General features: G+C 58.3%; 9 protein-coding genes across 9 annotated transcripts; 4 read left to right on the forward strand and 5 right to left on the reverse strand.

Moving 5' to 3' along the window:
* Nucleotides 1–778: 778 nt before the first annotated feature.
* Nucleotides 779–1,762, forward strand: BXZ73DRAFT_99420 (cleavage and polyadenylation specific factor 5; the record flags this gene model as incomplete). The annotated part of the gene is made up of 8 exons (XM_048027997.1): nucleotides 779–798; nucleotides 854–880; nucleotides 928–1,101; nucleotides 1,161–1,341; nucleotides 1,395–1,470; nucleotides 1,521–1,593; nucleotides 1,646–1,687; nucleotides 1,741–1,762. 8 exons carry the CDS (start codon nucleotides 779–781, stop codon nucleotides 1,760–1,762), a joined length of 615 nt encoding a protein of 204 aa, XP_047880108.1.
* Nucleotides 1,763–4,243: 2,481 nt separating this feature from the next.
* Nucleotides 4,244–5,482, forward strand: BXZ73DRAFT_99421 (uncharacterized protein; the record flags this gene model as incomplete). Its single annotated transcript, XM_048027998.1, has 2 exons — nucleotides 4,244–4,645; nucleotides 4,751–5,482. 2 exons carry the CDS (start codon nucleotides 4,244–4,246, stop codon nucleotides 5,480–5,482), a joined length of 1,134 nt encoding a protein of 377 aa, XP_047880109.1.
* A 1,626-nt stretch (nucleotides 5,483–7,108) lies between these two features.
* BXZ73DRAFT_29361 (uncharacterized protein) lies at nucleotides 7,109–7,591 on the reverse strand (the record flags this gene model as incomplete). Its single annotated transcript, XM_048017774.1, has 1 exon — nucleotides 7,109–7,591. A coding segment is annotated over one exon (483 nt), but the record flags the coding sequence as incomplete, so codon positions are not given.
* A 2,941-nt stretch (nucleotides 7,592–10,532) lies between these two features.
* Nucleotides 10,533–12,186, forward strand: BXZ73DRAFT_43465 (uncharacterized protein; the record flags this gene model as incomplete). Its single annotated transcript, XM_048019152.1, has 2 exons — nucleotides 10,533–10,766; nucleotides 10,813–12,186. The coding sequence occupies 2 exons, from the start codon at nucleotides 10,533–10,535 to the stop codon at nucleotides 12,184–12,186; spliced, it is 1,608 nt and encodes a 535-aa protein (XP_047880111.1).
* A 661-nt stretch (nucleotides 12,187–12,847) lies between these two features.
* Nucleotides 12,848–15,019, forward strand: BXZ73DRAFT_99424 (dimethylaniline monooxygenase (N-oxide-forming); the record flags this gene model as incomplete). Its single annotated transcript, XM_048027999.1, has 8 exons — nucleotides 12,848–13,403; nucleotides 13,454–13,606; nucleotides 13,652–14,338; nucleotides 14,386–14,391; nucleotides 14,448–14,586; nucleotides 14,642–14,777; nucleotides 14,829–14,882; nucleotides 14,939–15,019. 8 exons carry the CDS (start codon nucleotides 12,848–12,850, stop codon nucleotides 15,017–15,019), a joined length of 1,812 nt encoding a protein of 603 aa, XP_047880112.1.
* A 56-nt stretch (nucleotides 15,020–15,075) lies between these two features.
* On the reverse strand, nucleotides 15,076–16,756 carry BXZ73DRAFT_43405 (uncharacterized protein; the record flags this gene model as incomplete). The annotated part of the gene is made up of 2 exons (XM_048019141.1): nucleotides 15,076–16,458; nucleotides 16,523–16,756. The coding sequence occupies 2 exons, from the start codon at nucleotides 16,754–16,756 to the stop codon at nucleotides 15,076–15,078; spliced, it is 1,617 nt and encodes a 538-aa protein (XP_047880113.1).
* Nucleotides 16,757–17,115: 359 nt separating this feature from the next.
* BXZ73DRAFT_43650 (acetyl-CoA synthetase-like protein) lies at nucleotides 17,116–21,292 on the reverse strand (the record flags this gene model as incomplete). Its single annotated transcript, XM_048019185.1, has 17 exons — nucleotides 17,116–17,562; nucleotides 17,613–18,013; nucleotides 18,065–18,609; nucleotides 18,667–18,926; nucleotides 18,980–19,037; nucleotides 19,094–19,244; nucleotides 19,297–19,315; nucleotides 19,371–19,529; nucleotides 19,592–19,689; nucleotides 19,742–19,776; nucleotides 19,838–19,920; nucleotides 19,973–20,026; nucleotides 20,078–20,209; nucleotides 20,268–20,359; nucleotides 20,420–20,488; nucleotides 20,570–20,920; nucleotides 20,992–21,292. The coding sequence occupies 17 exons, from the start codon at nucleotides 21,290–21,292 to the stop codon at nucleotides 17,116–17,118; spliced, it is 3,255 nt and encodes a 1,084-aa protein (XP_047880114.1).
* Nucleotides 21,293–22,126: 834 nt separating this feature from the next.
* BXZ73DRAFT_43358 (Zinc/iron permease) lies at nucleotides 22,127–24,198 on the reverse strand (the record flags this gene model as incomplete). The annotated part of the gene is made up of 9 exons (XM_048019132.1): nucleotides 22,127–22,320; nucleotides 22,376–22,573; nucleotides 22,627–22,702; nucleotides 22,758–23,102; nucleotides 23,157–23,420; nucleotides 23,476–23,708; nucleotides 23,762–23,796; nucleotides 23,849–24,047; nucleotides 24,117–24,198. 9 exons carry the CDS (start codon nucleotides 24,196–24,198, stop codon nucleotides 22,127–22,129), a joined length of 1,626 nt encoding a protein of 541 aa, XP_047880115.1.
* Nucleotides 24,199–24,555: 357 nt separating this feature from the next.
* On the reverse strand, nucleotides 24,556–25,249 carry BXZ73DRAFT_43513 (uncharacterized protein; the record flags this gene model as incomplete). Its single annotated transcript, XM_048019161.1, has 2 exons — nucleotides 24,556–25,103; nucleotides 25,135–25,249. 2 exons carry the CDS (start codon nucleotides 25,247–25,249, stop codon nucleotides 24,556–24,558), a joined length of 663 nt encoding a protein of 220 aa, XP_047880116.1.
* Between the last annotated feature and the right edge of the window lie 91 nt (nucleotides 25,250–25,340).

Below are 25,340 nucleotides of genomic sequence, written 5' to 3' on the forward strand. Positions count from 1 at the left end.
GTTCTGGGGGTGCTCGCCTTCTGCTTGTAGTTCAGTAGGACGCGGAGCAGGTCCTGCGCATGACGCTTCACAGTGTAGGGTTCATTCGAATTTGACGGACTAGACAGGGGACGTAGGTAGAGCCTTGGAAAGGGGCGGGTGGCTTACGAGGCGAAGTCGTTGATGTCAACCTCCTGCTCGCTGGGAGATACGCGAAGAATCGAGAACTATGGCTTGGTGGAGGCATCCTGGACTGATGACCGCGTATCCGAGGAGGCTAATGGTGTATTCGAGGGACTGGAGTTCGACACGAGGACGACGGTGAGACTAGTCTCCTCAACGTTGGTCCAGCCTGTAGAAACGACCGACCCGTCGGCGCGGAAACTGAAGAGGTTGGAGGCATGGTCGAACAGCTTCGTCTCGCATGTGTGATACTTGGTTTCATGGAGGTCTTGCGGAGCGTCATGGTATTGCGGAAACTCGTTTAACGCCAAGGTGAGAACACGAATGGTCGTGCGAGCGCAGTGAGTCATGGTAGGTGGGATAAGGACGGAGCAAAGGCAGCAGTCGGATACAGAACAGCAGGGACAGACGACAGACGAGAGGATGAGGGAGAGAAATCGTGGAGCGAGAGGGAGAAGTTGGACGAAGTACTACATACTCAAGCGGCGCTGAGATGAAGAGCGCGCCGCACGGCGGTATGGGATGCGTGACGCCTGTCACGCCACCGCGACGACGAGCACAAGCCGCCGCGCGTTGACCGTCCTGGCCACTCTCCTGGTTGTCCGTCTCACCCATCATGTCTAACACCATTGCCCTGTGAGTTGCGGACGCGCCATATTGTTTCTCGCTCTGACCTCACTCTTGCCATCAGCTATCCTCTCTCCAACTTCACCTTCAGGTCAGCAGTCATTCGTTATATTGAAATAGTGCTCACGCCCCTTGCAGTACGAAGGAGGCGCAGCCGGAGGAGGACCCGTCCGTGTCCGCGCGTCTTCAGCGTCTGCAAAACAACTATGAGGACTTCGGTATGCGACGGACAGTAGAGGGAATTCTGGTCGTGCACGACCACGGCCACCCGCATATACTCATGCTCCAGATTGCAAACGCGTTTTTCAAGCTGTACGTCTTTGACCCTCTTTCTACCACGCTTATTCCTAAGCATTGTGGCTTTATCCTAGCCCTGGCGACTACCTGAAGCCTGGTGAGGATGAAATCGAGGGGCTGAAGAGGCGTTTGGACGAGCGACTGGCGCCACCCACGGATTCCCGGCAGTTCAACTCGTCGCACGGGGTGGACAATGAGTGGGAGATTGGTGATTGCTTGGCGCAGTGGTGGAGACCGAACTTCGAAACTTTCATGGTGCGTTCGTTCGTCTTTGGCAACCGTGGGCCGCTTCAAATACTCGCAAACAGTACCCATTCATCCCTGCACACATCACCAAGCCAAAGGAATGCAAGAAGTTGTTCTTGGTGCAGATGCCCGAGCGGAGTGCGTGCTTTGATTCGCGCTTCGTAGCCGTGGCACTCAACGTTTCACAGAGGTTCTCGCCGTCCCTAAGAACATGAAGCTACTGGCCATCCCGCTGTTCGAGCTGTACGACAATGCTGCGCGGTATGTTCCCTAGTCTTGGGCAGCTCCATCACAAGGCTCACACATTGCGCAGGTACGGGCCTCAGCTGTCTGCTATCCCTCACCTTCTATCTCGGTACGATCATCTTGCCCAATGACGTCTCCTCTGCTCGCTAACCGCGTCCGCAGCTACGACTTCATTTACCAGTAGATTCACGTGGAGTTCGCGCTGTCAAAAGTACGCTTGTTTTGAGCATAATCCGTCTGTTCAAGCTGTCGCATGTTTTCAAGTCATGTTTTGCGCTCTCCGTCTGTATGTGATCAGAAGCTTCTCTTGCCATGTATCCTGTCAATTTAGAAGCTTCACTTGTATTATTAACGTCTACTGCCAGTCTTTGATGGCGTTCAAGAAGTCGACAGCGCGAACGTTGAGCGGTATGTCACGGTCCGGGCAGGGACCAGAAGCGCCCGCTACTGCCTCAACCGTTCTGCAAAACAGTCGTGCGATCTACGCATCCTGTCATTCACGCCGGCAATATCAAAATTTCCGGTCATCAGATATGTTATGTTTCTAACCCCGTTCCAACTACGCAGAAATGAAGTATTTCGTCCGTGCAAAAATGCAATGTTCCGATAAACATCCCGGAGGCACAGGAACTCATTGTTTTTCGTTGCTAGACACGACAACAGGAATTTAGAGTTCTAGAACACGTGGAACTTCAAGTATCTGAGAGGAAGAAATGATGGCTCCCCATTGGTTCATCATTTCTCGTCAACAGAAACTCAAAGTTCCACGTGCCTCGAAACTTCAACTTTCTATTGTCATTCCTCGTCGTCGGAAACGTCAAGTTTCTGCGCTTCTGGAACGACTTTCAGAATGATGTGTTTGTGAAGAGGCGAAATCCTTCGTGTTCCCACGTCTGAAATGTGTTCGGAAACGTAGCATTTCGGATTACATTTCAAGATGAATATCTGACGACCGGAAATTTTAATAATGCCGGCGTGATTGTGGCGAGAATCACGTCTACTTTGATAGGACCACGCCACATCTTGGCACCCGCAACCCGACTTCGCATCTTGCAACCAGAGTGCGGAAGCTTGCCCGCATGGGAATGCAACTGATGCTGCACACCGTTACCACAACGAAGTACCTATCCATCCTCGTATGCTCTGCTTGTACTGCTCAGTGCTCACCTGTTCGCACAGGTCCTGGTCGTGGCCGTCAATAGCGCCGCGAGTTCACCATTCCTGCTTCAATGTGCCTGAGTGTAGTAGACACCCTGCGGGTGCGATACCGCTTTTCTGGAGGAGCTCTTCCTTTCGAATTGAGTTGACGGTCGTCATCCACCAGGACTGCGATCCAACTGTGACCTCGCGGACTTGGGATCGCAAAGTTGTGGTGGTCTCTAGGCGCTTGGGGTGCGGCCCGCGACTGCGGCGGACATTCGAGGCATTTTGGTTTATGGATATGGCGCCATCCGAAATACGGTGTAGACCCGTTTGGCGACAGCCCGTGTCGCTGAATTCTTATGGAAGTCAATTGGAGTGCCGTCGTGAAGACCCCAAGGGATTGCTGTGGGCCGCGCCTTCGCAAGCACAGAGAAAGCCTCGGGGGACAAATCCTCACTGATTCTCTCACGTCAACCACGAGCGGCCCGCGCAGAGACTTGCTGCGCTACGGGGTGGGAGCAGAGGGCAAGAAACGTGAGTGTGAGTGCGTTTTACCCGTCCACCCTGGCTGAAACGGCTTCTTTGTGCGTGCTCGGGGCAGAAGAACAGCACCATGTATAGCAACTTCCTCCCACAGTGCTTATAGTGCTGCCATTTGCAAACCTTTCCTCTCACCATCCGTCGAAGAGACAGACTGCGGTACTATTATAGGAGAACATAAACTCAAGGCGGCCATTCTTCTTCGGCGGCCTCCACGAGCCTGGAAATACATGCCTGTAAGCCGTGCTCAGGTAAGCACAAGCCGAATGGGCAGGATTCCACATTTCAGCGCTGCTCACGCACCCCTCCCAGCCCCCCTCGGACTCCCTCGCGACATAACGCTCTGCTGCCCGACCTCGTCGTCACTCGGTCGCCCCCCACGCCCGACTACCAATATGTCAACGCCGACTGTCGAGGCCCTGCACCCGTTGGCCGCGCGCGCGATGCCAGCAGGGGGAAACGCGAACAATTTCCCGGTGTCGCAACTGACATCGTCCGCATCTTTATACCGTACGTCTAGTTCCTGCTGTGTCGCCCATCCGCAACGGGTGATTTGGAGCTGTTGCTGAGCTACAGCTTTTGTCCGCAGTGTACACCTTTCTCGGTGAGTGCGCCCGCTGTCCGCGTTCTCTTGGCTGTTGTGTCGGCGACGGGCGCGGAGCGCGCAACCCCCGCACCAATCAGAAGGACCCCGATCGTACATGCCCCGCGACGCGCAGGGCCCTCCCGCTCCGGGCTGGGCTCGCGCAATGTCGTACATCCGCGCGGACGACGCTGCTGCCCGCCGCCGTATACATACGGACGCGCGCGCGCTCTTCTCACTACATGCGATGCCCCAGTGAATTTCCTCTCCTCCCGCCCAGCCCCGCCCCGCCCCGTCCACCCCCATCACTCCGCCCAGCGCGCGTCCGTCGTGCGCGTCGCTCGCGCCTGCGCCCCGCTCCCACCCTCTTGTCGCGCATAGAACCTTTTATGACCAGCCATGTCCGGGTTCACGACCTCCTCCCCCTCCGCCTCTTTCCCGTTCTCCCCTGACCCGACGCGCTCCGCCTCCCCCTCCGCGTCTCCAAAAGTGATGGTGTCTTTGGGGAAGATCACTGAGATTGCCATCATCACAGCGACGCTCGTCATCCTCCTCCTCGTCTCCTCCACCGTCATTGCGCGCACCTACCTCCTGCGCCGCCACCACCGCGAGCTCGAAGCGCTCGCGCGCGCGAACGGCACCCATCCGAGCTGCCGCCCGCCCGCCGTGGACCGCCCGCAGATGTTCGTCGTGTACGTCGGCGACGAGCTCCTCGACGGGCGCGCGCGCGCGCCGTCCGAGAAGCGGATGGTGCGCGAAAAGCTGGGCGACGACGCGCCTCGCGCGTTTGACGAGATCATGGTGCGTCGCGACACTTCCATGCAGCCCTGCCCCGCGCCACCGCGCGCACGGCCGGGTCACACGATGCACGAGCGCTGATGTCCACTCCGTCGCGCGCGCGCGCAGCCCGTCTCGTGCAGGTGGCTCAACCCGCCCCCTCCGCGCCCCGCGTCGCCAGCCCCCGCCTCTCCGCCGTCGACGGACGCAGCCGCACCCGCTCCTGCGCGCACGAGGCGGTGGTGGCACCGCGCCCCCGCCCCCGTCGACGCTCTGCCCACTCATGCCGCCCCACCTCCGCCTGCACCTTCGCCCTTCCCCGGCCCGCCCGTGCCCACGCTGCTCCCGCCGCCGGCAGCCGCATCTCGATCGGTGCGCGCACCGTCGCCCCGGCGCATGTCCTCGATGTCCGGCGTGACCCTGCGGGAGAAGGACCCGCGACGGCCCTCGACTTCTTCTGCCTGGGAGTCGGACGAGAAGAAGCGTCCGTCGACGCCCGAGGAGGATGAGGAGGCGGCGCGCGTGCGCACCGTGGTGCTTGTGAGCATGCCGTTTGAGGTGCACGCGAAGAATCGCTGGAGCATGCGCACCGCCGTCGCCGGTGCGGAGACCGAGCTCCCGCACATGGAGCTTGGCGTGCTCGAGCTCGCGCTCGGCGCGCGCGGCTTGGGGGCGGCCCTCGACGCGTACGAGGCGGAGGAGCGCGAGGCGGCGGCGGCGGCGGCGGCGACGGTGCTCCCACCGTCGCCCGTGTCCCCGCTCACGCCGATGCGCTCGCGGTTGGGGAATTTGATCAGCGCGAGCCGGTCGCGGCTGCATCTCCCGGTGCTGACGGAGGTCGCGAGCGCAGGGCCGTCGTAGCCCCGGCAGACGCTCCCGAGATTGCATCGTGTGCGGGTTGTGTGCGGAAGACTGTTGAAACGTTGGGTTTCGAGCTTGTGCCGCGCTGTTTCGTTATTCACGACCGCCATGTATTAATGACTTACTGTACTTTTTCACGACCCTTCCGCGAAGGCCCGATTGTATACAAATTTTTGAAACCCCATACGCGCGAGCTGCCAGCGAGAGTTGAACGGACAACGATGCATTACGGAACGCTGTCAAACGACCAACGGCAACCAACGGCAACTCAACAAACGAACAACTCGAGGACCGAAACCTCCGCTCCAAACCCGCGGAACCTATACCCCACCGGACCACTCGGCGCGCTCTATTTACGCACCCCAGCGGTGATCCCCAAGCGCGACCGCGAACTCCTCGCGCTGCAGCTCGCGCAGCACTTGCTGATACCGGAGCGTCCACCAGCCGCGCTCCTCACGTTCGCCGTCCCCGCCGCCGCCATGAGCGCCACCTCCGGCGTCGAACGCGTGCCCGAGTCGCTCCTGCACCGACGGACTCTTCGGGAGCGGGAGTCCGGCAGAGAGTATCCCGGCGAGCGACTGGCGCGTGTCCCGCTCGAGGTCGTCCATGACCGCACCAGGCAGGCACGGGAACGACAGCGAGCGGATGGTGTGCGCCCGGCACTTGCGCATCGCGGCGAGGCAGGCGTCCCGGTCCGCGGGAAGCGTGAGGGAAAGCGCGGTGACAGGCGTGTCCTCGGCGACGAGACCTGTGTCGAGCTGGTCCGCGGCGACCGCGATGAGGCCGAGGGCGACCGAGGTGTCTGCGGAGGAACGATCAGAGAAACCGCGGAAGAGTAGGTAGGGTGGCGTACCGTCTGTGCTGAGCTCGATAATCCGCGATAATCCGACTTTGTCGAGAAGGCGGCACCGTTGCTCGTCGTCTGGGTTGCTCGTCCCGTGCGGATCTGGGGCTGCGAGCACGACGAGATCAGTGAAGACCATCACGTTAAAGGCCTCCGGCGCAGCGCCTATGCCCGCACGGGGCAATGGGGGCGCGCGAGATTGCTCGACGGGCGGTGCGGCCTGGGAGACCGAGGTCGACCGCGCACGCATTCTCCCGAATCTGCTGGGAAAGTCGTCCGACGTTGGTGTAATGAGCGAGGATGACGTGCTTGACGCCGTCGACGCTGTGTCGATCGTGGAGAACGACGCGTTCGAGCTGCTGCGTGCGCGCTGTCGGTCCCACGACCGCACCGCCGAGGCAAGTTTCGCGATGGACGCGCGCTTCACAACGGACTGGCGCTTGAGACTGACGGGAGGCGGCGGATCCGGGGATTGGGTTTGCGCCTGGGGTTCGACGATCGGCGCAGAATGAGCGAGTGTGCCGTACCACAGCAGACGGCGGGCGCGGCGCGCGAGAGGGATTCCGGGTGCTAGACCGTCGATACGCGACGCGAGATCCTTGACGAAGTCATACTCGTCTTCTCGTGCCTTGACCTCGTCCAACACGCGCAAGGCGGTCTTGGCTGAATAGAGCAGTGAGACGGCCGCGAGGTGGTCCGTGTCCGCTCGTGAGGTCATATCGCGCAATAGCTGACGTTCAAGAGGTCAATTGTGCAATACATATGGGCACGGAAGAGCAAATACGCACCTCGAACAGGGCCAGGTACTCGCGGAGCCGGCGGGCGGGCTCGTCGACGAATTGCTCGAGGGTCCATTCAGTAGGCGCGCGCTCGCGTGCTTTGAGTCGCAGGTACTCCCCGAAGTCCCCCTCGTCTTGGTTCGCGTGCCAGCGCAGCGTCTCGCGCGTGCTGTCGAGCTTGACCAGGTATGGTGTATACACCTCAAGCTGCGCGACGAAGGCACGGAGCGCATGGAGGCTCTCGTTTGTAATGCGATCTGCGGCGACGGCGGCAGTGAGGGAGCGCACGAGCGTGGTGTGAATGTTGGCGATGTCTTCGAGCCAGTCGAAGAAGCGGGTGATGGCGTGAGGGAGGCCAGACAACCACGCGCGCGAGTCTCGGGTGCGCAACGGGAGGAAGTGGGAACGGATAACCGAGCGTGCGGACTTGACGAAGCTTTTCTCGGAGGATAGAAGGGCGCGGATGGTAGCTTGACGATCAACATCTTTAGGAGGTCCGACTGGTTCCACGATTTGGAGGCTTTCCAGAGACCTCGACCGGCGCCGAGCATGAGAACTAGGCTGAGAAGGCTTGATGGCAGGGTGCACAGCAGAAGACGGAGAGGCATCATACACAGAGGAAGGACTAGAGGCAGAAGAAGCTGACTCAGTATCGAATGAGCGTCGTCGAGTTTTCGTCGTCCAGATAGGATCGACGCAAGCTTCAAGCACAGAAGGCGCAGGTCCGGGACCGGGCTGTAAAACGGTGGGAGACTCCCATCTCGTAGGGTTTACCCTAGGCGTCGCTTCTTGCTGTCCAAGAGCGTGGGTATGCTGCCAAGCCAGGTGATGATTCAACTGGACTTCAGAATGGAGTGTGGCAAGAAGAGCTGTTGCGCCTTCGCTGAACTCTTTGCTGAATCGGAGAGGATCTTCCCAGGTGCTGTCGGCCATAGAAAGCTCGCTGTCCGCTTCAGAGATACACATAGCTGACCCGTTGTCATGATCAAACGACGGGAGTTGCTTGTTATCACCACCGTCGTCGGACGAGAGAGCGCTGCCAATATAGGAGAGAGATTCAGGGATACCAAAAGCAAGACGTTCACGTGTGCTCGCATCTACAATCTGAGGAGAGAGAGTCGCGTGGAGAGTACTGTGCGTGACGGAAGTAGGTAGAGCCAAGTCGGACCGGGGCGATTTTGACTTCGGAGTATACCCTGCTTGAGGACTCAAGGCAGTAGGGTGGCGACAAGATCCGTGAGGGTCTCTGTTAGACCGAGGCTGTGGCGGGGAAGGCGAAGTCGTGCGCAAGGGCGATCTTGGGTGGGTTTGGGGCACTGAGGGAGAAGATCGAGACCGTGGCGACACTTGGTGGATCGAAGACGCAGAGCGACAACGGCCAATGTCGGGATGGTCCGGAGGCGGTTGGGAGAAGTTATTGACAGGAGAGGCTTTCCAAGATGCGCGATGTTGCCGAAGGGAAAGGCGAGGTGAGCTAGTGTACGAGTTGATGCGGCAATCGCTGTCGTCGTCAGAGTATGTTGAAACCTCGTCCAGATCACGGTCCAATCTTGTACTAGATGAGGGCAATGATGGCGATCTGTAGTCACGACTCATCCCGTCGACGGGTCCCACTAGGGCCTGCTGCTTGCGTTGAAGACGGTCGTGTGGGAGTATGAGGGGCTCATCGTCCTCGTAGAGACTTGGGTCATCTTCAGACAGAGGAGCTGGTTCGTCGGTGAGGAGCTCTTCCGAATACTCTTCGTCGTGTAGGGCGCCTTCAATACTTGAAAGCGAGTCGAAGCGAACGTGTCGGGGATGCCTTGACGTATGGGCCGCGATGGTCAGCCCCAGCCCGACCGTAGCTTCATGGCTAGGGCGAGAGATAGGGCCCATTTGTTGTTGCGAGATAACGTCTTTCCGCTTCGAACTCGGCAATGGAGGCAGTGGGACCGGAGGGACCTGGCCAGGCGGACCTTTACGAGGACGCCGCAAGCTACGATCGCTCTCGGAAGAACTTGAAATGACGTCCGCGTTGGTAACGACAAGCCTGCCCAGAGACAGTCGATGGCTAACGCGACGTTCCAGCTCCAACTCGCTGTCACTAGGAAGGTCTGCGCGTTTCAAAGGCCCGGAGCGTGGAATGGAGGTTTGGTTCAACGCTGATGCAGCGATGTGACGGAGCTGGGGCGTAGCGAAAGTTGAGGGTGGCAGGTTGGTTGGCCGGGGAGTACTTGGAGTTGACCTTGCTTTGGAGATACTTCTGAGCCTAGGAAGAGCCGAGTGTTGTGGTGGGGGAATTCTGGAATGACCGGGCAAACGGAGACGCTCTTGGTCAGGCTCGTAAGTGCGCTTGCCCTGTATCCTCAGGATCAGGATTCTCTTCGAGAAGTGCAGAAGCAAAGCGCGATACTTACCTCCGACTCGGAGCTGAGATCACTAGATTCAACAGAGGAGGTCGAACGGGTCGGCAGTAGAGGCGAGACCATTGATCCGGGAGTATTAATGGCTGTATGCGCTTCATGTGGGGATGGTCTGCGAGGGATACTTGACGAAACGATGCGCGACGAGGGTCTTGGTGGTATGGACACCTGGTTGGTGTCTGGAAAGCGGGTAGTGGGAGCATACATAGAGGGGCGAAGGTTGTTGGAGTTGTGAGAAGCCACATCACCGTCGCGTCGGACACTACGGCGACTTGAATGAGAGCCATCCGAGTCGCCAAAGTGAAGGTGAGATTTGGGACGTGGTGGAGTTGTCATACGGTCGACAGTGTCGCGTAAGGAGGGGAGGAGGAGAACTTCGAGCAGAGGTATGGCGGATCCAATTTGACTCCTCCTCGCGTCTCCGTATGCAGTGATGTCCTCTGGCTTGTGCTCGGCGCGTGTCCGGTGGATGGAGAAACGCTTACTGCTACTGCTGCCGGTACCCACAAGCCTGCTCAAGGGTCCCCCCTGCAGCGCACGGGCATGTGCCTCGTCTCCATCCATAGGTCCTATAACGCGGTCCATTTGTGCTTGGGCAGTTTTCTGGTTGGAACCCTTCTCGTTCATGTCGACCGAGTGCGAAGGTGGACTGGCGGAAGCAAAGGCATAGTGGCTAGAGGAGACCGCCGAAGAGAACAGATTGTTGGGTGCCAGGGATCTAGATTTGTTGCGAGAGTGAGAGCGACCAAAAGGCATGATGGAGGAAGCGGAGGAGGAGAAGTGAGGAGGCAAAGGAATCCCGATTAGTCGGACACTTGAACTTGGGCGGTCCGATTTGGGTCCGATATGGGCGGGAATAAGGGCCTCACTGGGCGCGTACCCAGCCTACTACATAATACTGGTCGTCTTGCATCGTCATCTTTCATCCTTCACCTGCCTCGAACCCAAGGTCAGCACAACTTGCTACACGGAGATCCTGCGCTGAGCACTTCTTCACCGTAGTGCTAGGTCATCATCAGGTCATCATGGCGTCCGCAACAAGCGCAGCGTTGGACCGGGACGTTCTCTTGCATGTCATCGACTTCTTCGACAAACCCGGGAACCTCAGAATCCTGGCGACATGCGCGCGAGTTTGCAAGGCATGGTGCGAGCCCGCATCGCGATGTTTGTGGAGATACCTCCCCAGCTTGCATCCCCTGTGGTACCTTCTTTCGAATCGCAACTACGCTGAAAACCCTCGAATGGCAGCGTTTTGGGAGGTAGGTGTATGCGGCGTCTTATCGAGCGTGGGCTCATTGTCACTAGTTTGTCGACACAGATGACTTTGTAAAGGACGTGATCCAGCGGCATCCTGATCAATGGGCGCATTTCCTCGAAGTAGCGTCGTTCGTGTGCGGAGCCGACTTTGCCAGTGTCTCTACGGAACTCAACCTCATTCGTACGGTCGTGAAGTACAACGAGGGCGTTACTTTCCTTCCATCACTTCATACCCTCTTCTGGCGGCATTCTGTGCCGGACGACACTACCTGCCTCCTTCTGTGCTCTCCCTCCCTCAGATCCCTCCACGTCGGCATCAGTCGCATCCGCTTGACGACCACGGCCATCGGAGCTCTTTCCAACCGCATCACCCAATTTTCGCCTTCCCTAGAACCTATTCTCTCAGGATTGCCTGCCGCCGCACCCAATCTCGAACGTTTGACCGTTTCAGACCATGCCGTACAAAACACGGTCACCTTCGCCCCCCACATTGAATCCCTCGGCAGTCTTCACGAACTAGTCCTCCGAACTAGATCCTTCGCACTTTCACCGGCCCTCATGCGTGGTATCTTGGAGCACATTCCTCAGCTCGCGGCGCTCACAACCCACATTGCCGACTTCGCGGAGCCTGGATCACAAGCCGTTGCTCCAGCGCTCCGTCGTCTCGACCTCTTAGAGAGTCGCTCCCCCGACCTCGTCAACTTTCTCGAGTCTGGCTTTCTCCGCGCCCCCGTCCTTGTATCGCTCCGCATCCGCAGCACCGACGACGAATATCACGCCGCGAGCGCCCAAGTGATTCCGGCGCTCGCCCAGGCGTCCTTCGCCCCGCGCCTGCACCTCCTGGATCTCTCCATCTCGGGCGACGAGCTCGTCTCGCGCTCTCCCGAGCAGAACCCGACATTCGGCAGGCTTGTGGCCCCGCTTCGCACGATGCGCGAACTTCTTGGCGTCAAAATCGCTCTCGGCCTACACGTCGTCAGCATCGACGACTCGGACCTGCGCGCGCTCGCGCAGGCGTGGCCATGCGTCCAGGAGCTCGAGCTCGGGTGGCTACCACTCGGCCCCCGCGCGGCTCCGCCGCTCGTTGCGCTCCGTCACTTCGCGGCTCTGTGCCCCGATCTGCGGTCGCTGACGCTCACGCGGATGATGCTGAGTCGCATGGAGGGGTCGGGGGTCGAGGAGAAGAAAGAGAAGGAGAAGGCGCACCCGTTGACGTGGTTGAACGTGAAGTCCTTCACCGGCGACGACGATCCGGAAGCTATAGCGCGGTTCTTGGACAATCTGTTCCCCAACCTAGAGCTTGCGGATCCTGAACCGGTCAAGGATCCTGCTCCAAACAACAACATTATCAACTTCCAGCATGAGTCCAGCCGGATCACCGTCGAGCAGCGTATCAGGAGGTTGCGAGAAGCGCGCCGATGAACGGGGCACTTTGAAGGTGGTATGCAGGATCGGATCGCAAAGTAAGCTATTGATTTTGTCTTATATCCGCGAGCTGATGGCGACTTGCTAGTGTGTAGTCTTTTATTCAGACTGTTTGGAAGCAATTAAAAGAGCCGGATTAAATTAAGTAATGCGGGTGTGGGATTGACGTCCATTCCTGAGATGAACCTGAAAGCGAACTCGACACTGCCAAAACATCAACATCGAATACTTGTATGTTACCCCCTCAGCTGCGATGGCCAAGTACTCCGCCCTGTTACAAGGATTTTTGACTCGCGTGCAGCGCTTGAATCATGGTCTCCATAACATCTGCCAGCTCATCCATGTCTCGCTGAATCCTGATATACTGCATGAACACGGTAAGTACTCTGCAGGCACCCACAGCACGAATCAATACTCAAGGGCTTGCTTCACGTTGTAGGCACTATCTCCGGCAGGTCAAATGGCGTCCAAGGTCCCTCGCCCTCGGTTTGGTATGAGCTCCCGTTGTCGAAACGGTTGTTCCCGTGATCACTATTCAATTCCCTCCCATAAATACGGGACCCGACAGATGACCTCGACGATTTTCTAAAGAGAAGCTTTTTCAGATATAGAAATTGACACACGGTGCGTCCCTTATCTACGCGTCTGCAGCCTAAGAATGTCTCTTCTCATCCCCGACATGACTGACCCAGCACCTATCGCCCATCAATGGCTCCAAGACTTCACTGTTGCAGTCGCGGACTCTGATGTTAAAGCTTTCACCCAACTATTCCTGCCAGATGGCTGGCTCAGGGACTTCCTCGTCTTCACCTGGGACATACGCTCCCTCGAGGGGCTTGAGAAGATCGATGCGTACCTCGCGAACACACTCGCGACGGCCCAGATACGCGACGTCAAGCTATCGAACTCGCAGCACCTCGCGCCCGCAGTCGAGCCGATGTTCCTCATGGGCGGCGCCCCAGCCGTCGAGTTCGGCATCACCTTCGAGTGTAAGAACGGGCATGGTCGGGCGCTCGTGCGCCTCGCCCAGGGTGCTGCGGAGGGCGAGTGGCGTGCGCTCACGCTCTTGACGGAGATCGCGGACCTGCGCGGGCACGAGGAGATGGAGACGATGCCTCTGCGAGACGACCTCACGGGCCAGCCTGGAAGGGTCATGCAGAAGGAGGTCGAAGAATACATCCACGAGGTTGAGACCAAGCCTTACGTGCTCATTGGTACGAGAACCGCTGATAGCTGATACGCGTATTCTGACATCCTGTAACAGTGGGCGCTGGACAGACGGGCCTTCTCGTGGCCGCGCGGTTCAAGCAGATGAACATCCCGACGTTGGTCATCGAGCGCAGCAAGCGGGTTGGAGAGTCCTGGCGCAAGCGGTATCCCTCGCTCACGCTGCACACGATTAAGAGACACCACACTAGTGAGTAGATCACAGCTCAGGGGAACATGGCTGACCACCACGCAGTGCTCTACCAGCCCTACCCGGACAACTGGCCCGAGTTCACCCCGCGCGACAAGATCGCGGACTGGCTCGAGATATACCCAAAGACGCAGGACCTCGTCGTCTGGACCGACTCCGAGTTTATCGGCCAGCCCCTCTACGACAAATTCACCGCGCAGTGGGACATCACCATCTCCCGCGCCGGCACCCTCGTCCGCCTGGCGCCCGCGCACATCGTCCTCGCCACCGGCACCATCGCGGAGCCGCACATCCCCAACCTCCCCGGGCGCGAGCGCTTCGCAGGACGCGTCATGCACTCGCACGCGTTCCCTGGCGGCGCCGCATTCGCGGGCCTGCGCGCGGTCGTCGTCGGAGCCGGAAACAGCTCGATCGACATCTGCCAGGACCTGCACCTCAAAGGCGCGGCGTCGGTGACGATGGTGCAGCGTTCGGCAACGTGCGTCGTCGCGCGCGAGACGGTCGCGGCGGGGCAGCGCGCGGAGTACCCGCCCGGGGTGCCGCTCGAGGTGTGCGACTTCCGGTGGGCGTCGTGGCCGTTCGGGCTGCAGAAGCGGCTCGGGATCGCGAACGAGAAGATGTTCTGGGAGATGGAGTCTGAGCTGCACGATAAGCTGCGCAAGGGCGGGGTGAAGCTGACGATGGGCCCGGAGAACGAGGGCCTGTATCTGCTGGTGATCGGCCGTGGTGGAGGTGAGTGCAGCTTTTTGCGCGCAATCTCCCACTAATGATCTCTCTAGGTTTTTGTGAGTGCTAAAGTCCGATGCTCTTACATAGAAGCTTTGGCTGAGACGTCCCTCAGGGCTCGACAAAGGCGGCGCGGACCTCATCGCTGATGGAAAGATCAAAGTCAAGCAGGGTGTCGAGCCCAAACACTTCACAGAGGACGGTTTGATGATGAGCGATGGCACAGAACTTTCTGCTGATGTAGTCATCTTTGCGTGAGTCGGATGCACTCGTCCATATATGCGCAGTTAACTCATTTTCAATCGACAGAACCGGATATCATGGCATGCGCGACGCCAACGCCGCGCTTTTCGGCCAAGAAGTCATAGGTCAGACCGATGAGATGTACGGGATCGATGAAGAAGGCGAAATCAATGGCAGCTACCGTCCATGCGGTTATCCAGGTGTACGTCGACGACGTGTCTACATCGTGTCACATGGACTCATCGTCTTCTAGCTCTGGGTCGCAAGCGGGGCATTCTCGATATCGCGCACAATGTCGAAGCCACTGGTAAGCTTATCCGCGCTTCCCTCTAACACATGTATACTTACCTTTCTCCCGCGCAGGCGATTCAAATCAAGGCGATCCAGCAGGGCCTCCTCAAGCACGATGGCAGTCGTGAAGGCGCCGTATCCTCAACCGCTTAGCTCGAAGTCTGATAGATGGTCTTTGGGAAGTTGCTCTAGAATCCATGCGCATACATTCAGATTTTATCACTGTACAATAGGATCTCCTGTTCCACGGTACGCCATCTCAGGTTGGTTTCCTCCGACCTCCATGGGACAAACGACACCCTCCTGTTTGCGTGACCATCGTCCTCCGATATAACCAGACTCGGAAACAAGCGATGCACAAACCGCGCGACCTCACTCCCGTCCTCCTCGTGGCCCGACACGAACCTCACCTTCAAAGTCTCCAGGGGGTGACTTCCCTTTGGCTGCTCCGTCATGGCTGTCTCCTTCCCCACGAGTATCTGCCCCTGCCTGATACGCCCGACCGCGAGCTTCGTCACGGACATCTTCCGCAACATCGGGCAATGCGTCGCGAAGTGGTGGAGCGCGGCGACCGGCGGCTGCGCGCGGGGCCCGACCGGCGGCCACATGAGCGCGATGCTGGTCAGGCGCGGCCACGCGGTGGCCAGCTCGCGAAGGTCCGCGTCCCCGACCGCGACGACGCGGTTCTCGATCCGGACGAGGACCTCCTCGAGAGCGTGAAGGGCGAGCAGCGGCATGATGGCCTCGGAGAAGGAGGGGAGTGCGCTGCCTCCGCCGGCCGTGGACGGCGATGGGTCGTAGTCGCTCGCGAGCACGACGGACAGTGCACGGAGGTTGGGAGCGAAGGAGGCTGCAGCGATGGCTTCGACGAGCTCCACGCTTCGGTGATCGTACGTTTGGTCTTCGGCGTGGACATCGAGCGCGGTGAGCGCGGGAGGGTGGATGAAAGAGGCGATGAGGGGGAGGATATCGCGCGCATGGCTAGGGAGGATGCAGATGTGTTTGAGAGACGACGGAGCGTTGATTTGAGGCAGGTTTGGGATGTCGAAGGCGATAACCCGAGCCGTGAGAACGGTGATCCCTGTTATTCCTTCGAGAATTGCGCGCATGTGGCTTGGATCCAACGCAAATGTCCGATTGGTGAGACAGAGCTCCTGGAGGTTGGAAAGCCTGCTGAGATTCAGGACCGTCGTCGAAGTCTGTCGCGCGGTACCGGAGATGGTGAGGCGGTAAAGGGAAGGCGCTGCTTCCGAGAGACCATCCATTGTGGTTTCAAGAGAAGGCCCGGGCTCGGAGACATCCAGTAGGTTGTTCATGGAAATTATGATGTCGAGAGACGTCAGGGTTGGCGAACACAAGCACAAGAGGGTAGCGTCGAAGGATAAATGATGTCTCCATGTCAGCCTCCGAAGGGAGGGCAAGAAAGTCTTGTTCCCGTTATACCTTGAAACGGTCCGGATGAGGTTGAGCTCCCAGGTGTCATTTGCCATGTGCATAGCTTCTCGCACATGTGATGCTAGCTCGAGAAAGCGACGCCAATGATCAGGGTCATTCTGAACGATAGAATTTACGGTTTCTTTTGCATCTGTGGACTGATAGTGTAATGAGGTTTAAATAAGGAGCTATCCATATGCATATGCCTGAGAGCGAACTCACCTGCCAGAAGTCTGACATTTGTTGTCCCAATCTCGGGGTAAAGTCTTTGCTCACTAACAATCCCCACAAAGGGCGCATCGTGGAAAGATGACTCCAGAGAAATACGGAAGCAAGTTCGTTCCACCCGCGACATACTTCAGAGAACGCCACGAGAGTGGGACGTGGACCTTCTGGGATATTGAGGAGCTCGACGATGGGCAAGAGAATATCGTCGTTGAGAAGCAACTCGTGCATGACCTAATACAGCTGACGGGTCAAGCCCTGGCAGATTTGATACTTACACGGAAGAAGTTACCTTAGTCTAAGGCAGGCAAAGTGCAGAGTCGAGTCGGACTTGGTGGGCGAACACAACGAGTTGGTTTAGCGCCCCAAGGGTAGGTGGTGCGTAAGCAAGTCGATTACGTGACTAGTATTGGTCGTTCTCTCGTACTGGCAGGAAGTTCGGACGTATGGCCATTACTGCAGGCAGTCATCATTAGTTAAAGCCACACCAAGACTCTGGTTGTCTTCAGAAGCGCAAATTCAGACTATATAGAGTTGATCCACGACACGCTCTCGATCTTACAAGTGAGTACTACGTCATATGATAGCAACTATACGAGGAAGCCAGCCTTCTTCCACGCCGCCACCCATCTCGTGGCCCTCGCCGCGTCCATCTGCGGCAGATCCGCGAGCGCCTTCGACACCTGCACCGCCTTCTCTGTCGATAACTCCACGATGCCCATCGGCTCACGGCCTGCGGTCGCCGCGCCCTCCGGGACCTTCGCGGCCTCGAAGAACGGCAGCAGACGCAGTGCAGGGTTGGCAGCGAGCGTCTCGATCTCGGCAGAGGTACCCGTGACGGCGGCGATGCTGGCTCGCAGCTTCGCGAGCCACTCGGCGTACGGGACGAGAGGGACGCCAAGCTCGGCTGCGATGGGAGCGACGAGCGTGTTGTAGGGCACGGGACGCGGGTGGATGAGGTGCAGGACGGGCTCGGAGGAGTGGCGCATCTCGACGAAGGCCTTCGCGGCCTCGTAGGCCGGGAACCACGAGACGGTCTAAAAAGGTTGTCAATGAAGGGCGAGGTAGACGAATGCAAGGGACGTACTCCTTCGATGCCAGGAAGGCAGTGCTGGAAAAGCGCAGTCTTCACAAGCGACGGGAGCCACTCCTTCTCATTCCAGTATCCGAGCTTGTCCGAGGTGATCTGCCCAAGGCGGACGACGACCGTGCGGATCCCGGTTTGCTTCGCCGCGTTTTCGAGTACGTGCTCCGTGACCCACTTGGACTCGGCGTATCCGGAGCCGAAGGGACATTGTGGGTCGCTGATCTGGACCTCAGGAACGGGAGTGGAAAGGTTGTAGTTGGAGAACACTCCGATGGAGCTGGCGAGAAGCACGGTAGGGGCGACGGCGTATGGCGAAGAGAGGGAGAGATCTATGAAGTTGCGCGCTCCTTGCATGTCGACTTCAAAGGACTGCAATGACATGTTGAAATTCACCTTCCAAGCTATGCCCCGATCAGCAGCCTGCATGAATGGAGACATGTTGAAGAGCGTACCATTGAGCAGCACGTGCGATACCAATCCACGGATCTCGTTTAGCAACGCTCCGTCAATCCCGAAGCCAGGTTCGTGCAGGTTGGCCTCGACCATCGTGAACTTGGCGCTATCCAGCAAGCTCTCGTCGAGCCCGCGCTTCGCGAACTGCGTCCGCTGCCTCGCCATGGCGTCCGAGCCCCTGCGGTTGAACGCATATACCTTGGCCACATTCTCTTCCCGCAGGAGGTGCTCGAGCGCATCGCAGCCAAACCCGCCGGTAGTGCCAGTGATGACAACGACGTCCTTCGCACCCGCCTCGCGCTCCTTTAGGGCTTCCGGACGAGCAGGAAAGTTGGCGGAGTATTTCTCGATGTACTTCCACAGGTCCTTCGGGGTGTGCGTTTCACCATCACCGTCGCCCGTAACTGCACCGAACACGGCGGCGGAGAGGGATGCGATGGTTGGGTAGGAGAAGACCATATTAGCGGTAAGCCGGGACGCTTTAGCCGGCCTCGTTGCGCGCACAGCGGCGGTGATAGTGTTCCGGATCCATGTTGCCTGTAAACTGACATTTTTTGTACGTCAGTGAGGTGCCATCACAACGAGGATTCGAAGAAATCACCTGTCGCTCCCGTTGCGGAAGACATCGACATCATCAGCCAGCGAGCGTTGGAGGATCGCTTCGACGACCGCTTTGACGAAGGCATAGGTGCTGATTTCCGTCCACTCGGTAGGCGAAGGGATGTCTGTCTGCGCGCTCTCCTCCACCGCCCTGTAGAGGGCATCGATCTCATCCTTATACTCGCCGATCATCACGCTCCGACGCGGGTATCCCTTGGAGTTCAGCTGGAACGGCTTCAACGGGTGGGCGACCAGTATCATCTTGAAGGATCAATGAGCGTCGTTCAACCATAACTGTAGCGAACCGACCGTACCTCCTTAAAGATACGTGAGTGCTGCGGCGCATATGCGTTGACCCCCTCCATTGTAGGCCTGCGACATAATAACATGAATGACCTCGTTCTTCTTGCAACACGATGTGTACGTACCAAATCTTGTTCCTGAAAGCGATCAGCTCATTCTCATTCGTTGGGTCAATTGAAAACTCCTCCTCAGGTTCAACGAGGACACCGTTCTGGAGTCGTCCGCGGCCAAAGATGATCGACGACTTTACGTGTGGGTCATCGTTGATGAGCTTCTCTGCATTGACAGTCAGCATCGGAAAGCCCCGCCGCTGAGACTCAACTCTCACCGAGAGGGATAGGGTTGGTCTACGCAGCAAGCTTAATACGGCGCATGCAACGACGACTGGACGGATACGCGTACCTTCTCGCCGTTGGAAAGTATGATCTGCTCGTCCGCCCGACCGACGATCTTCCAGAAGTTCGGCTTCGTTGGGTGTGGCACGGCGAGGTCGTTCGTCTCATATACATCGTGTTCTCCAATCTTGCCGTTAGTCTTGGGAAGCGGATGTCTGGGGTCCGACTGTAAAAACAGCAATATATGAAGCGATCTCTTCCATAAGGAAACGGTCACAGAGCACGTACGTATGCCACGACTTCGAACGTGCCATCGCCCACGGGCATGAATTCGCACCTAGTTGACGGCGAGGGCGTCCAATACAGCCAATCCAATCCCGGCAAGTCTGTCATCACGGTGAGCAAGAGGTCGTACAGAGACTTTGAACGCTGTCTCACGGCTAGCAACGTCATTGAACAAGCCGACCTCGGTACTAACCAAGTCGGAAACCACGTCAGCGATAGCTTCGTATGACCTAATAAAGGGGTACGTACGCTCCGTACATTGTATACAACGAAACCCCTTGAGAAGCAAGGGAGTTCCCGACGTCTTCGTTGAGCGCGGCTCCGCCAAAAACCTGTTGAAAAGATATCAACAACCGCAAAGACTCCATCAAACGAAACACCCACAAGTCCCTTGATCGTCTTCATCACTGACACCTTGGTCGGGTCTTGCGCCCATTGCTACGCACGTCCGATTGAGCGTCAGACACGAGCGTAACGCAGAAGCCATACCTCCACGAATGAAGGGACGGTAAACGAGAAATCGGCATTGACGGCTACGATCCCATTCCACGTCAAATCAGGGGTGGGGACCGTGGGAGGAGACTTGGGCTCGAACACCCCGACGATAAGCCCAACGAAAGGCTATCCAAGGCACGTGTGAGCAACCTGGCCGTCCCTCAACAACAAGAAAACCACCGACCCCGCCAGCGTAGGTCAATGCGCCCATGCCGTGGAACAACGGAACGCTGTGCGCGGCCAGGACTGCGCCCGTCAGCGAGGGAGAGTTTCTCACTGCGAAGGAAGTGTCAGGCACGGTCATTGCATGCGGGCACAGCGAGCCTCGGAACGCACTGATGCCTTCGCCCCAGAACGTCAGCCGGGCGTTGTTCCATTTGATGGGTTTCGGGTGCCCCGTTGAACCTGAAGGGGCAACAAGCAGTCAGAACCGCGGTTGGGGCCCCCTTCAGCGCTCAGTCACAGCGAGAATGGAGGGTAACGCACCTGACGAGTGCATGATTACGCCTTGAGACGCCGGGAAGACATCGGGGAGGACGACGTCCGACTCGAACGGGCTTCTCGCGGCCCTCCCGCCAGAAGCGAGGGCGGGGTACAGGTCCTGCAACGTCGGCATGACGTGCATCATGGGCTGGCTCGCACCCGACTCCGCGAGCAGCTCGAGCGCGCCGCGTGCCAGAGCCTGCATCGAAGCGTCGGCAGAGACGAGCGCAAGCGCTGTGTCCGTGCGCTGCATCATGTCCGCGACGGCAACGGGGGCATTGCGAGTCGAGACGAGGAACCCGGTGAAGCCGGCACGGAGGAGGCCGAGGATGGTGGTGAGATACACGATTGAGTCTGGGAAGGGCAGCGTGCAAGAAGACGTGGTCAGCTGAGACTACGGAGACTCTGGTTGGGTAGAAGCGTACCAGAATTGGCCATGACTGCGACGACGCGTGGGGTGGCACCTGGGCCGGAGTCGGGATGCGGTCCAGCAGTCGTGAGGAAGTAGCGCGCGGCACGGGTCATCGCTGCGTTGACCTCCGAGTAAGTGACCCACGTGTTCTGGACACCGTCGTTGTATACGAAGAACGGATAGTTGGGGTTGTGGATGGCATGGTAGGCGAAAAGGTGAGGCAGCACGAGATCAGAGCGTTTCAGCAGCTCGTCGCTGGGTGGAGTCCAGTGGGTGCTGATATGAGCGGGCAATGAGGGAAGTGAGTCGAGCATGACGAAGGCGATGGGGTGAGAATGGTTCTCTGGAGGCGTGGTCATTTGACTGAGCGAAGGCTATATGTATTCGCCTGGTAACGTAGAAGTATTCCGCCGCGTGTAACACTGCTGAGTCAGATGGTACCCGTCAACAGAGAAGTGACAGATGAACTGAACCAGCAGCTGCGACCCACGGTATCGGGAGTTGACACACTGCTGGGACGCATCCGGTGGCCGTGGAGAAACCAACCTGATCTACCACAAAACGACAACGCGGCTACAAAATCATCGGCCCACCATGCCTCGCATAGCTACGAGCGTCGAGAAGCTGCCATCGGAGGATCAGGCAGGTCAGTAACCGAATTGATCACCTGAGCATAGGGCACTCACCCTGGCAAGTCGGCGGTTCATGAGCCCAGCGATATTGCATAACCTCCATCAACATTGCCAATTTATTAGACCTGTCAAAGGCGGAGCGTACGTTGGGCGCTCGGGATGCAGTGCGAGGCCGAACCACTCGCCGTTGGCAAGTTCGAATTCCGTGCCCGATGTACGCGGATGGGTTCTGGCCGAGCTGGCTGTATTGGCGGACATGTTGACTATATGGAGTGTCAACAATGAGTGTAAATCGGCCTGCAAGGGACGGTCTCAGTGGACGAATCCGCGTCTCATTGCTTCACAGCAGTATTATTCGACGTTACCAATACGTGAGGCCTGGATCTAAAATACACCATGGTACAACGTGGCCTGCTCAGGAGTCCGACAGCGTACAAGCGTAGCATGACCACATCCTAATCCAAACTACAACACTTTGTTAGCTCTCGACTCCACGAGCATACAAAGAACATCAACTTACATCCCGATCGCAGTCATCGCGCAGACTCCGAGGAACACGCTTGCAAGTGCCAGTGCCTGCCGCCGGATCGAGCTTCGCCACAGGTGGGCATCCATGACAAAGTCGCCCGCGAGCATCTCCACGCATGCGGCGTAGATGAGCATCCCCGCCGACACGGCCGACATCACTCCTTGTAGAAGGATGAGGTTGGCTACGAGATGGGTGTGAGTAAGAAGAAAGGTCACAGCGATCGGGACGCTGCGTACGGCCTTTCGTCTGTGCGCCGCCGAGGGTGGCGAGGCCGAGGCCGATACCGAGCGGCGTAGTGGTGGCGAAAGTGATGGCGAGGACGGGCTTGAGGGAGTGGCCGCTTTTCGACTTCGTCGCAGGAAGCCCAGCTATCCGGATTCCCAGCGACAGCCCCTCAAACAGCTGGTGGAAGACGATGGCGACGACAAGCGTGGCTGCAAAGAGCGCCTGAGAATGCAGAAGAGACTCAAATGAAACTACGACGTACTGAACTCCGTCCCCGTCGCGATCGACAATGTGAGGCCGATGACCAGGGAGTGGATCATGATACCCAATTGCAGCACCTACGCGTCCCCATCCGCTCAGCACGCGTTTGCTTGAGAGGAGAGATAGACGCACTAGAATGCCAATGACTTGCCTCCTCCGTCCAATCTTCGTCACCTCCTCGGCTCCGTGCCCATGCTTTGGCCTACACTCCTCATCGGCCTCCCCATCGTGCGTGTGCGAGTGTCCTCGCGAGTGTGACACGCCCTGCGCGTCGTCGGCTTCGTCCATACCGTCCATCCATCGCTCCATATCCATGTGCGCGTGTCCGTGGTGACTGTCATGGCTCCCTCGCCCGTGCCCGTGCCCGTGCCCGTGATGGTGCCCGCTCTTCCGCTTCGCCCCGTCCTTTGGGTTCGTCTTGTTGCTCCTTTCCGAGCTCGATGTTGACGGGCGTCCGCACTCTACGCCACCATCGTTCTGTCTCTGCTTCTGTCTCCGACCGGGCGCGGGTGCTGGGGCTTCAACGGGCACCGGCGCCGGGCTTGGGGTGCGCGACCAAGGCAGACTGTGCCACCAGCGTGTGCGCGAGACGCAATAGTGGGTTTCGTGGGCGTCGCGCGGCTCGTGGCGGTGGTGGCCGCCCGAGAAGAAGGCGTCTCCCGGCGGAGCGGAAGCGCAGGTGAGGGAATTCGCCAGACGGGCAGGAGGGCGCGATGGGAGTGGATGGACCGACGGTGGATCGTGAGGCGACACGGTGGCGCCGTATGAGGCATGGCCGAGGTTCAAAGGAGTCGCCTCGCTTGTCTCGGGGTTGCCTGAGGTTGCAAGAAGGATATGGGCATGGGAGAACACATGAGGGGAAGGAATCACAGTACGCACCAGGCAAATGGTTGGTCCCGGTCAGCTCTCCCTGGGCGATGATCGAGCGAGTTCCTTCTGGAGATTCCACCAGCAGTGTCGGACGCGTTGGAGGAATGCAGTCCGACCTAACGGATGACGCAGAAGAGGACACCGCTGAAGCGGTTGGGGTTGAGGGAGCAGAGGGGTATGAGTGAAGTCGATCGACGAATGCAGTGGATATGTCTATGCACGACCCGCGTCAGCCAAAGTTCATGCGTATAAAAGACGCGGCTCACATTCGATGAAGAAGATAGACAACAAAGACATAAGACTGGGGGCAGAATTTGAGGTGTGTATATGCGCTGATGGAGGCCACCACTTACACGATGAGCCCTGCCCAATGACCGACTTTCCACCTCTTGTTGACTTCTGGATTCAGGAGCCCTTTGAAGGCGTCTTGTAGTAGATGCACGAATGCCGTGGAAAGGATGACCCCAGTGCCAAAGTGTTTCCCGATGAAGAAGACGATACTGGGCACTCGGATTGAACGGAAGGTGGCGGTGAGTGTTGGAAAGGAGACAGCTTTGTAGAGGGTGTCATGAGACAAGCGAGCTCAAGGACAAAGATGATGGTAAGACAGAGTGCGCATACCGAAGAGAGATACACAGAAGATGACAAGCATTACCGAGAGTCGCTCTATCAACTCCTCGTTCTGGATGTCGAGGCTCGTCATTGCGGGCAGCGTGTCGATGCCATGGCCGGAATTCATAAGCACGACGTCGTGGATGTATCCCGCAAAGGCGGGCAGTGTGAGATGGTGAGGCAGAACGGGGAACAGACAGGAGATCTGAGAGGAGGAGGAGGAGGAGGATCCTGATTGAATTCAGGCCAAGGAAGGTGACGGAGGACCGCACCGGTCAGGCGCCATTGGTACCTAGCCAATCACGGCCTACGGAATGCAACAGCGCAGGTCGGCGCTTAGCAATATCCGGTCCAACTTCAAGCTTCAAGTGCTGAAGCTCTGAAGGCTATGGCGAGTAAAGAGTAACGCGATGAGAGCAACAGTAATCTACGATAACGATATTTTTCATCAAGCAGGTATCTCGCTGCATGCGATCTCGTCTTGTTTCCTGGTGCAGATCTCCCAGAGCCCCCCATCGACCTCCCGTACGCCCTCCATGATGTACTCGCCCAAAAGGAAGTCCAGGCGCAAAATTCCCTTCTTCCTCTCCTCCTCGCTAACAGAGCTGCGCTCGAGCCACGCCTCGGCGATGGCGGTGCGTGCGCGATCGTCCATGAGGATGTTGTGAAAGTCGCCGTCACCGATCTGGGTCATTAGACACGCATACAGCGACCAGAAGACCTCCGCGAGCACGACGAGCACGCCGTTGTGGCCCGCGACGTCGATGTACCACGGCAGACGCTTGTGGAACAGGCGTACCCGGGGCCGAGGGGGCGTGCATGTGGGCAGTCGCAGCCAGTGCGCGTGCGAGTGCGCTTGGGGGCCGGAAGGGGCGTCGCGGAACGTGATCGCGGTCGGTGGCTGACGAAGGTCGAGGTGCATAGGCGGAGTGAAGGGGTCGTGCTGAATGAACCGGTGCAGTTCTGTGGGTCCAGCTGGAAGAGATGTTGAGGCGCCTCAGTACCGCCAGGCAGATGTCGCACTCACCATTGCCCGCGAACGAAGCCGACAGCCGCGAGCCCAATAAGGAGAAGAGCCCGGATCCTCCCGGCATGGAAGACAGCGTGAAATCCTTCCTCCATTCGTCTGGTGGTCGCTTCATGGTGGGGTAAGTATTTTCGATTTTTTCAACGGGGTCTGGGTTGGGCAAAACGAAGAAACCGGCTCCCGTGGGCCTTGAGGACGAAGGTCCG

The sequence above is a fragment of the Epithele typhae genome (genome assembly GCF_022376455.1).
Source record: "Epithele typhae strain CBS 203.58 chromosome Unknown BXZ73scaffold_11, whole genome shotgun sequence".
Classification (NCBI taxonomy): domain Eukaryota; kingdom Fungi; phylum Basidiomycota; class Agaricomycetes; order Polyporales; family Epitheliaceae; genus Epithele; species Epithele typhae.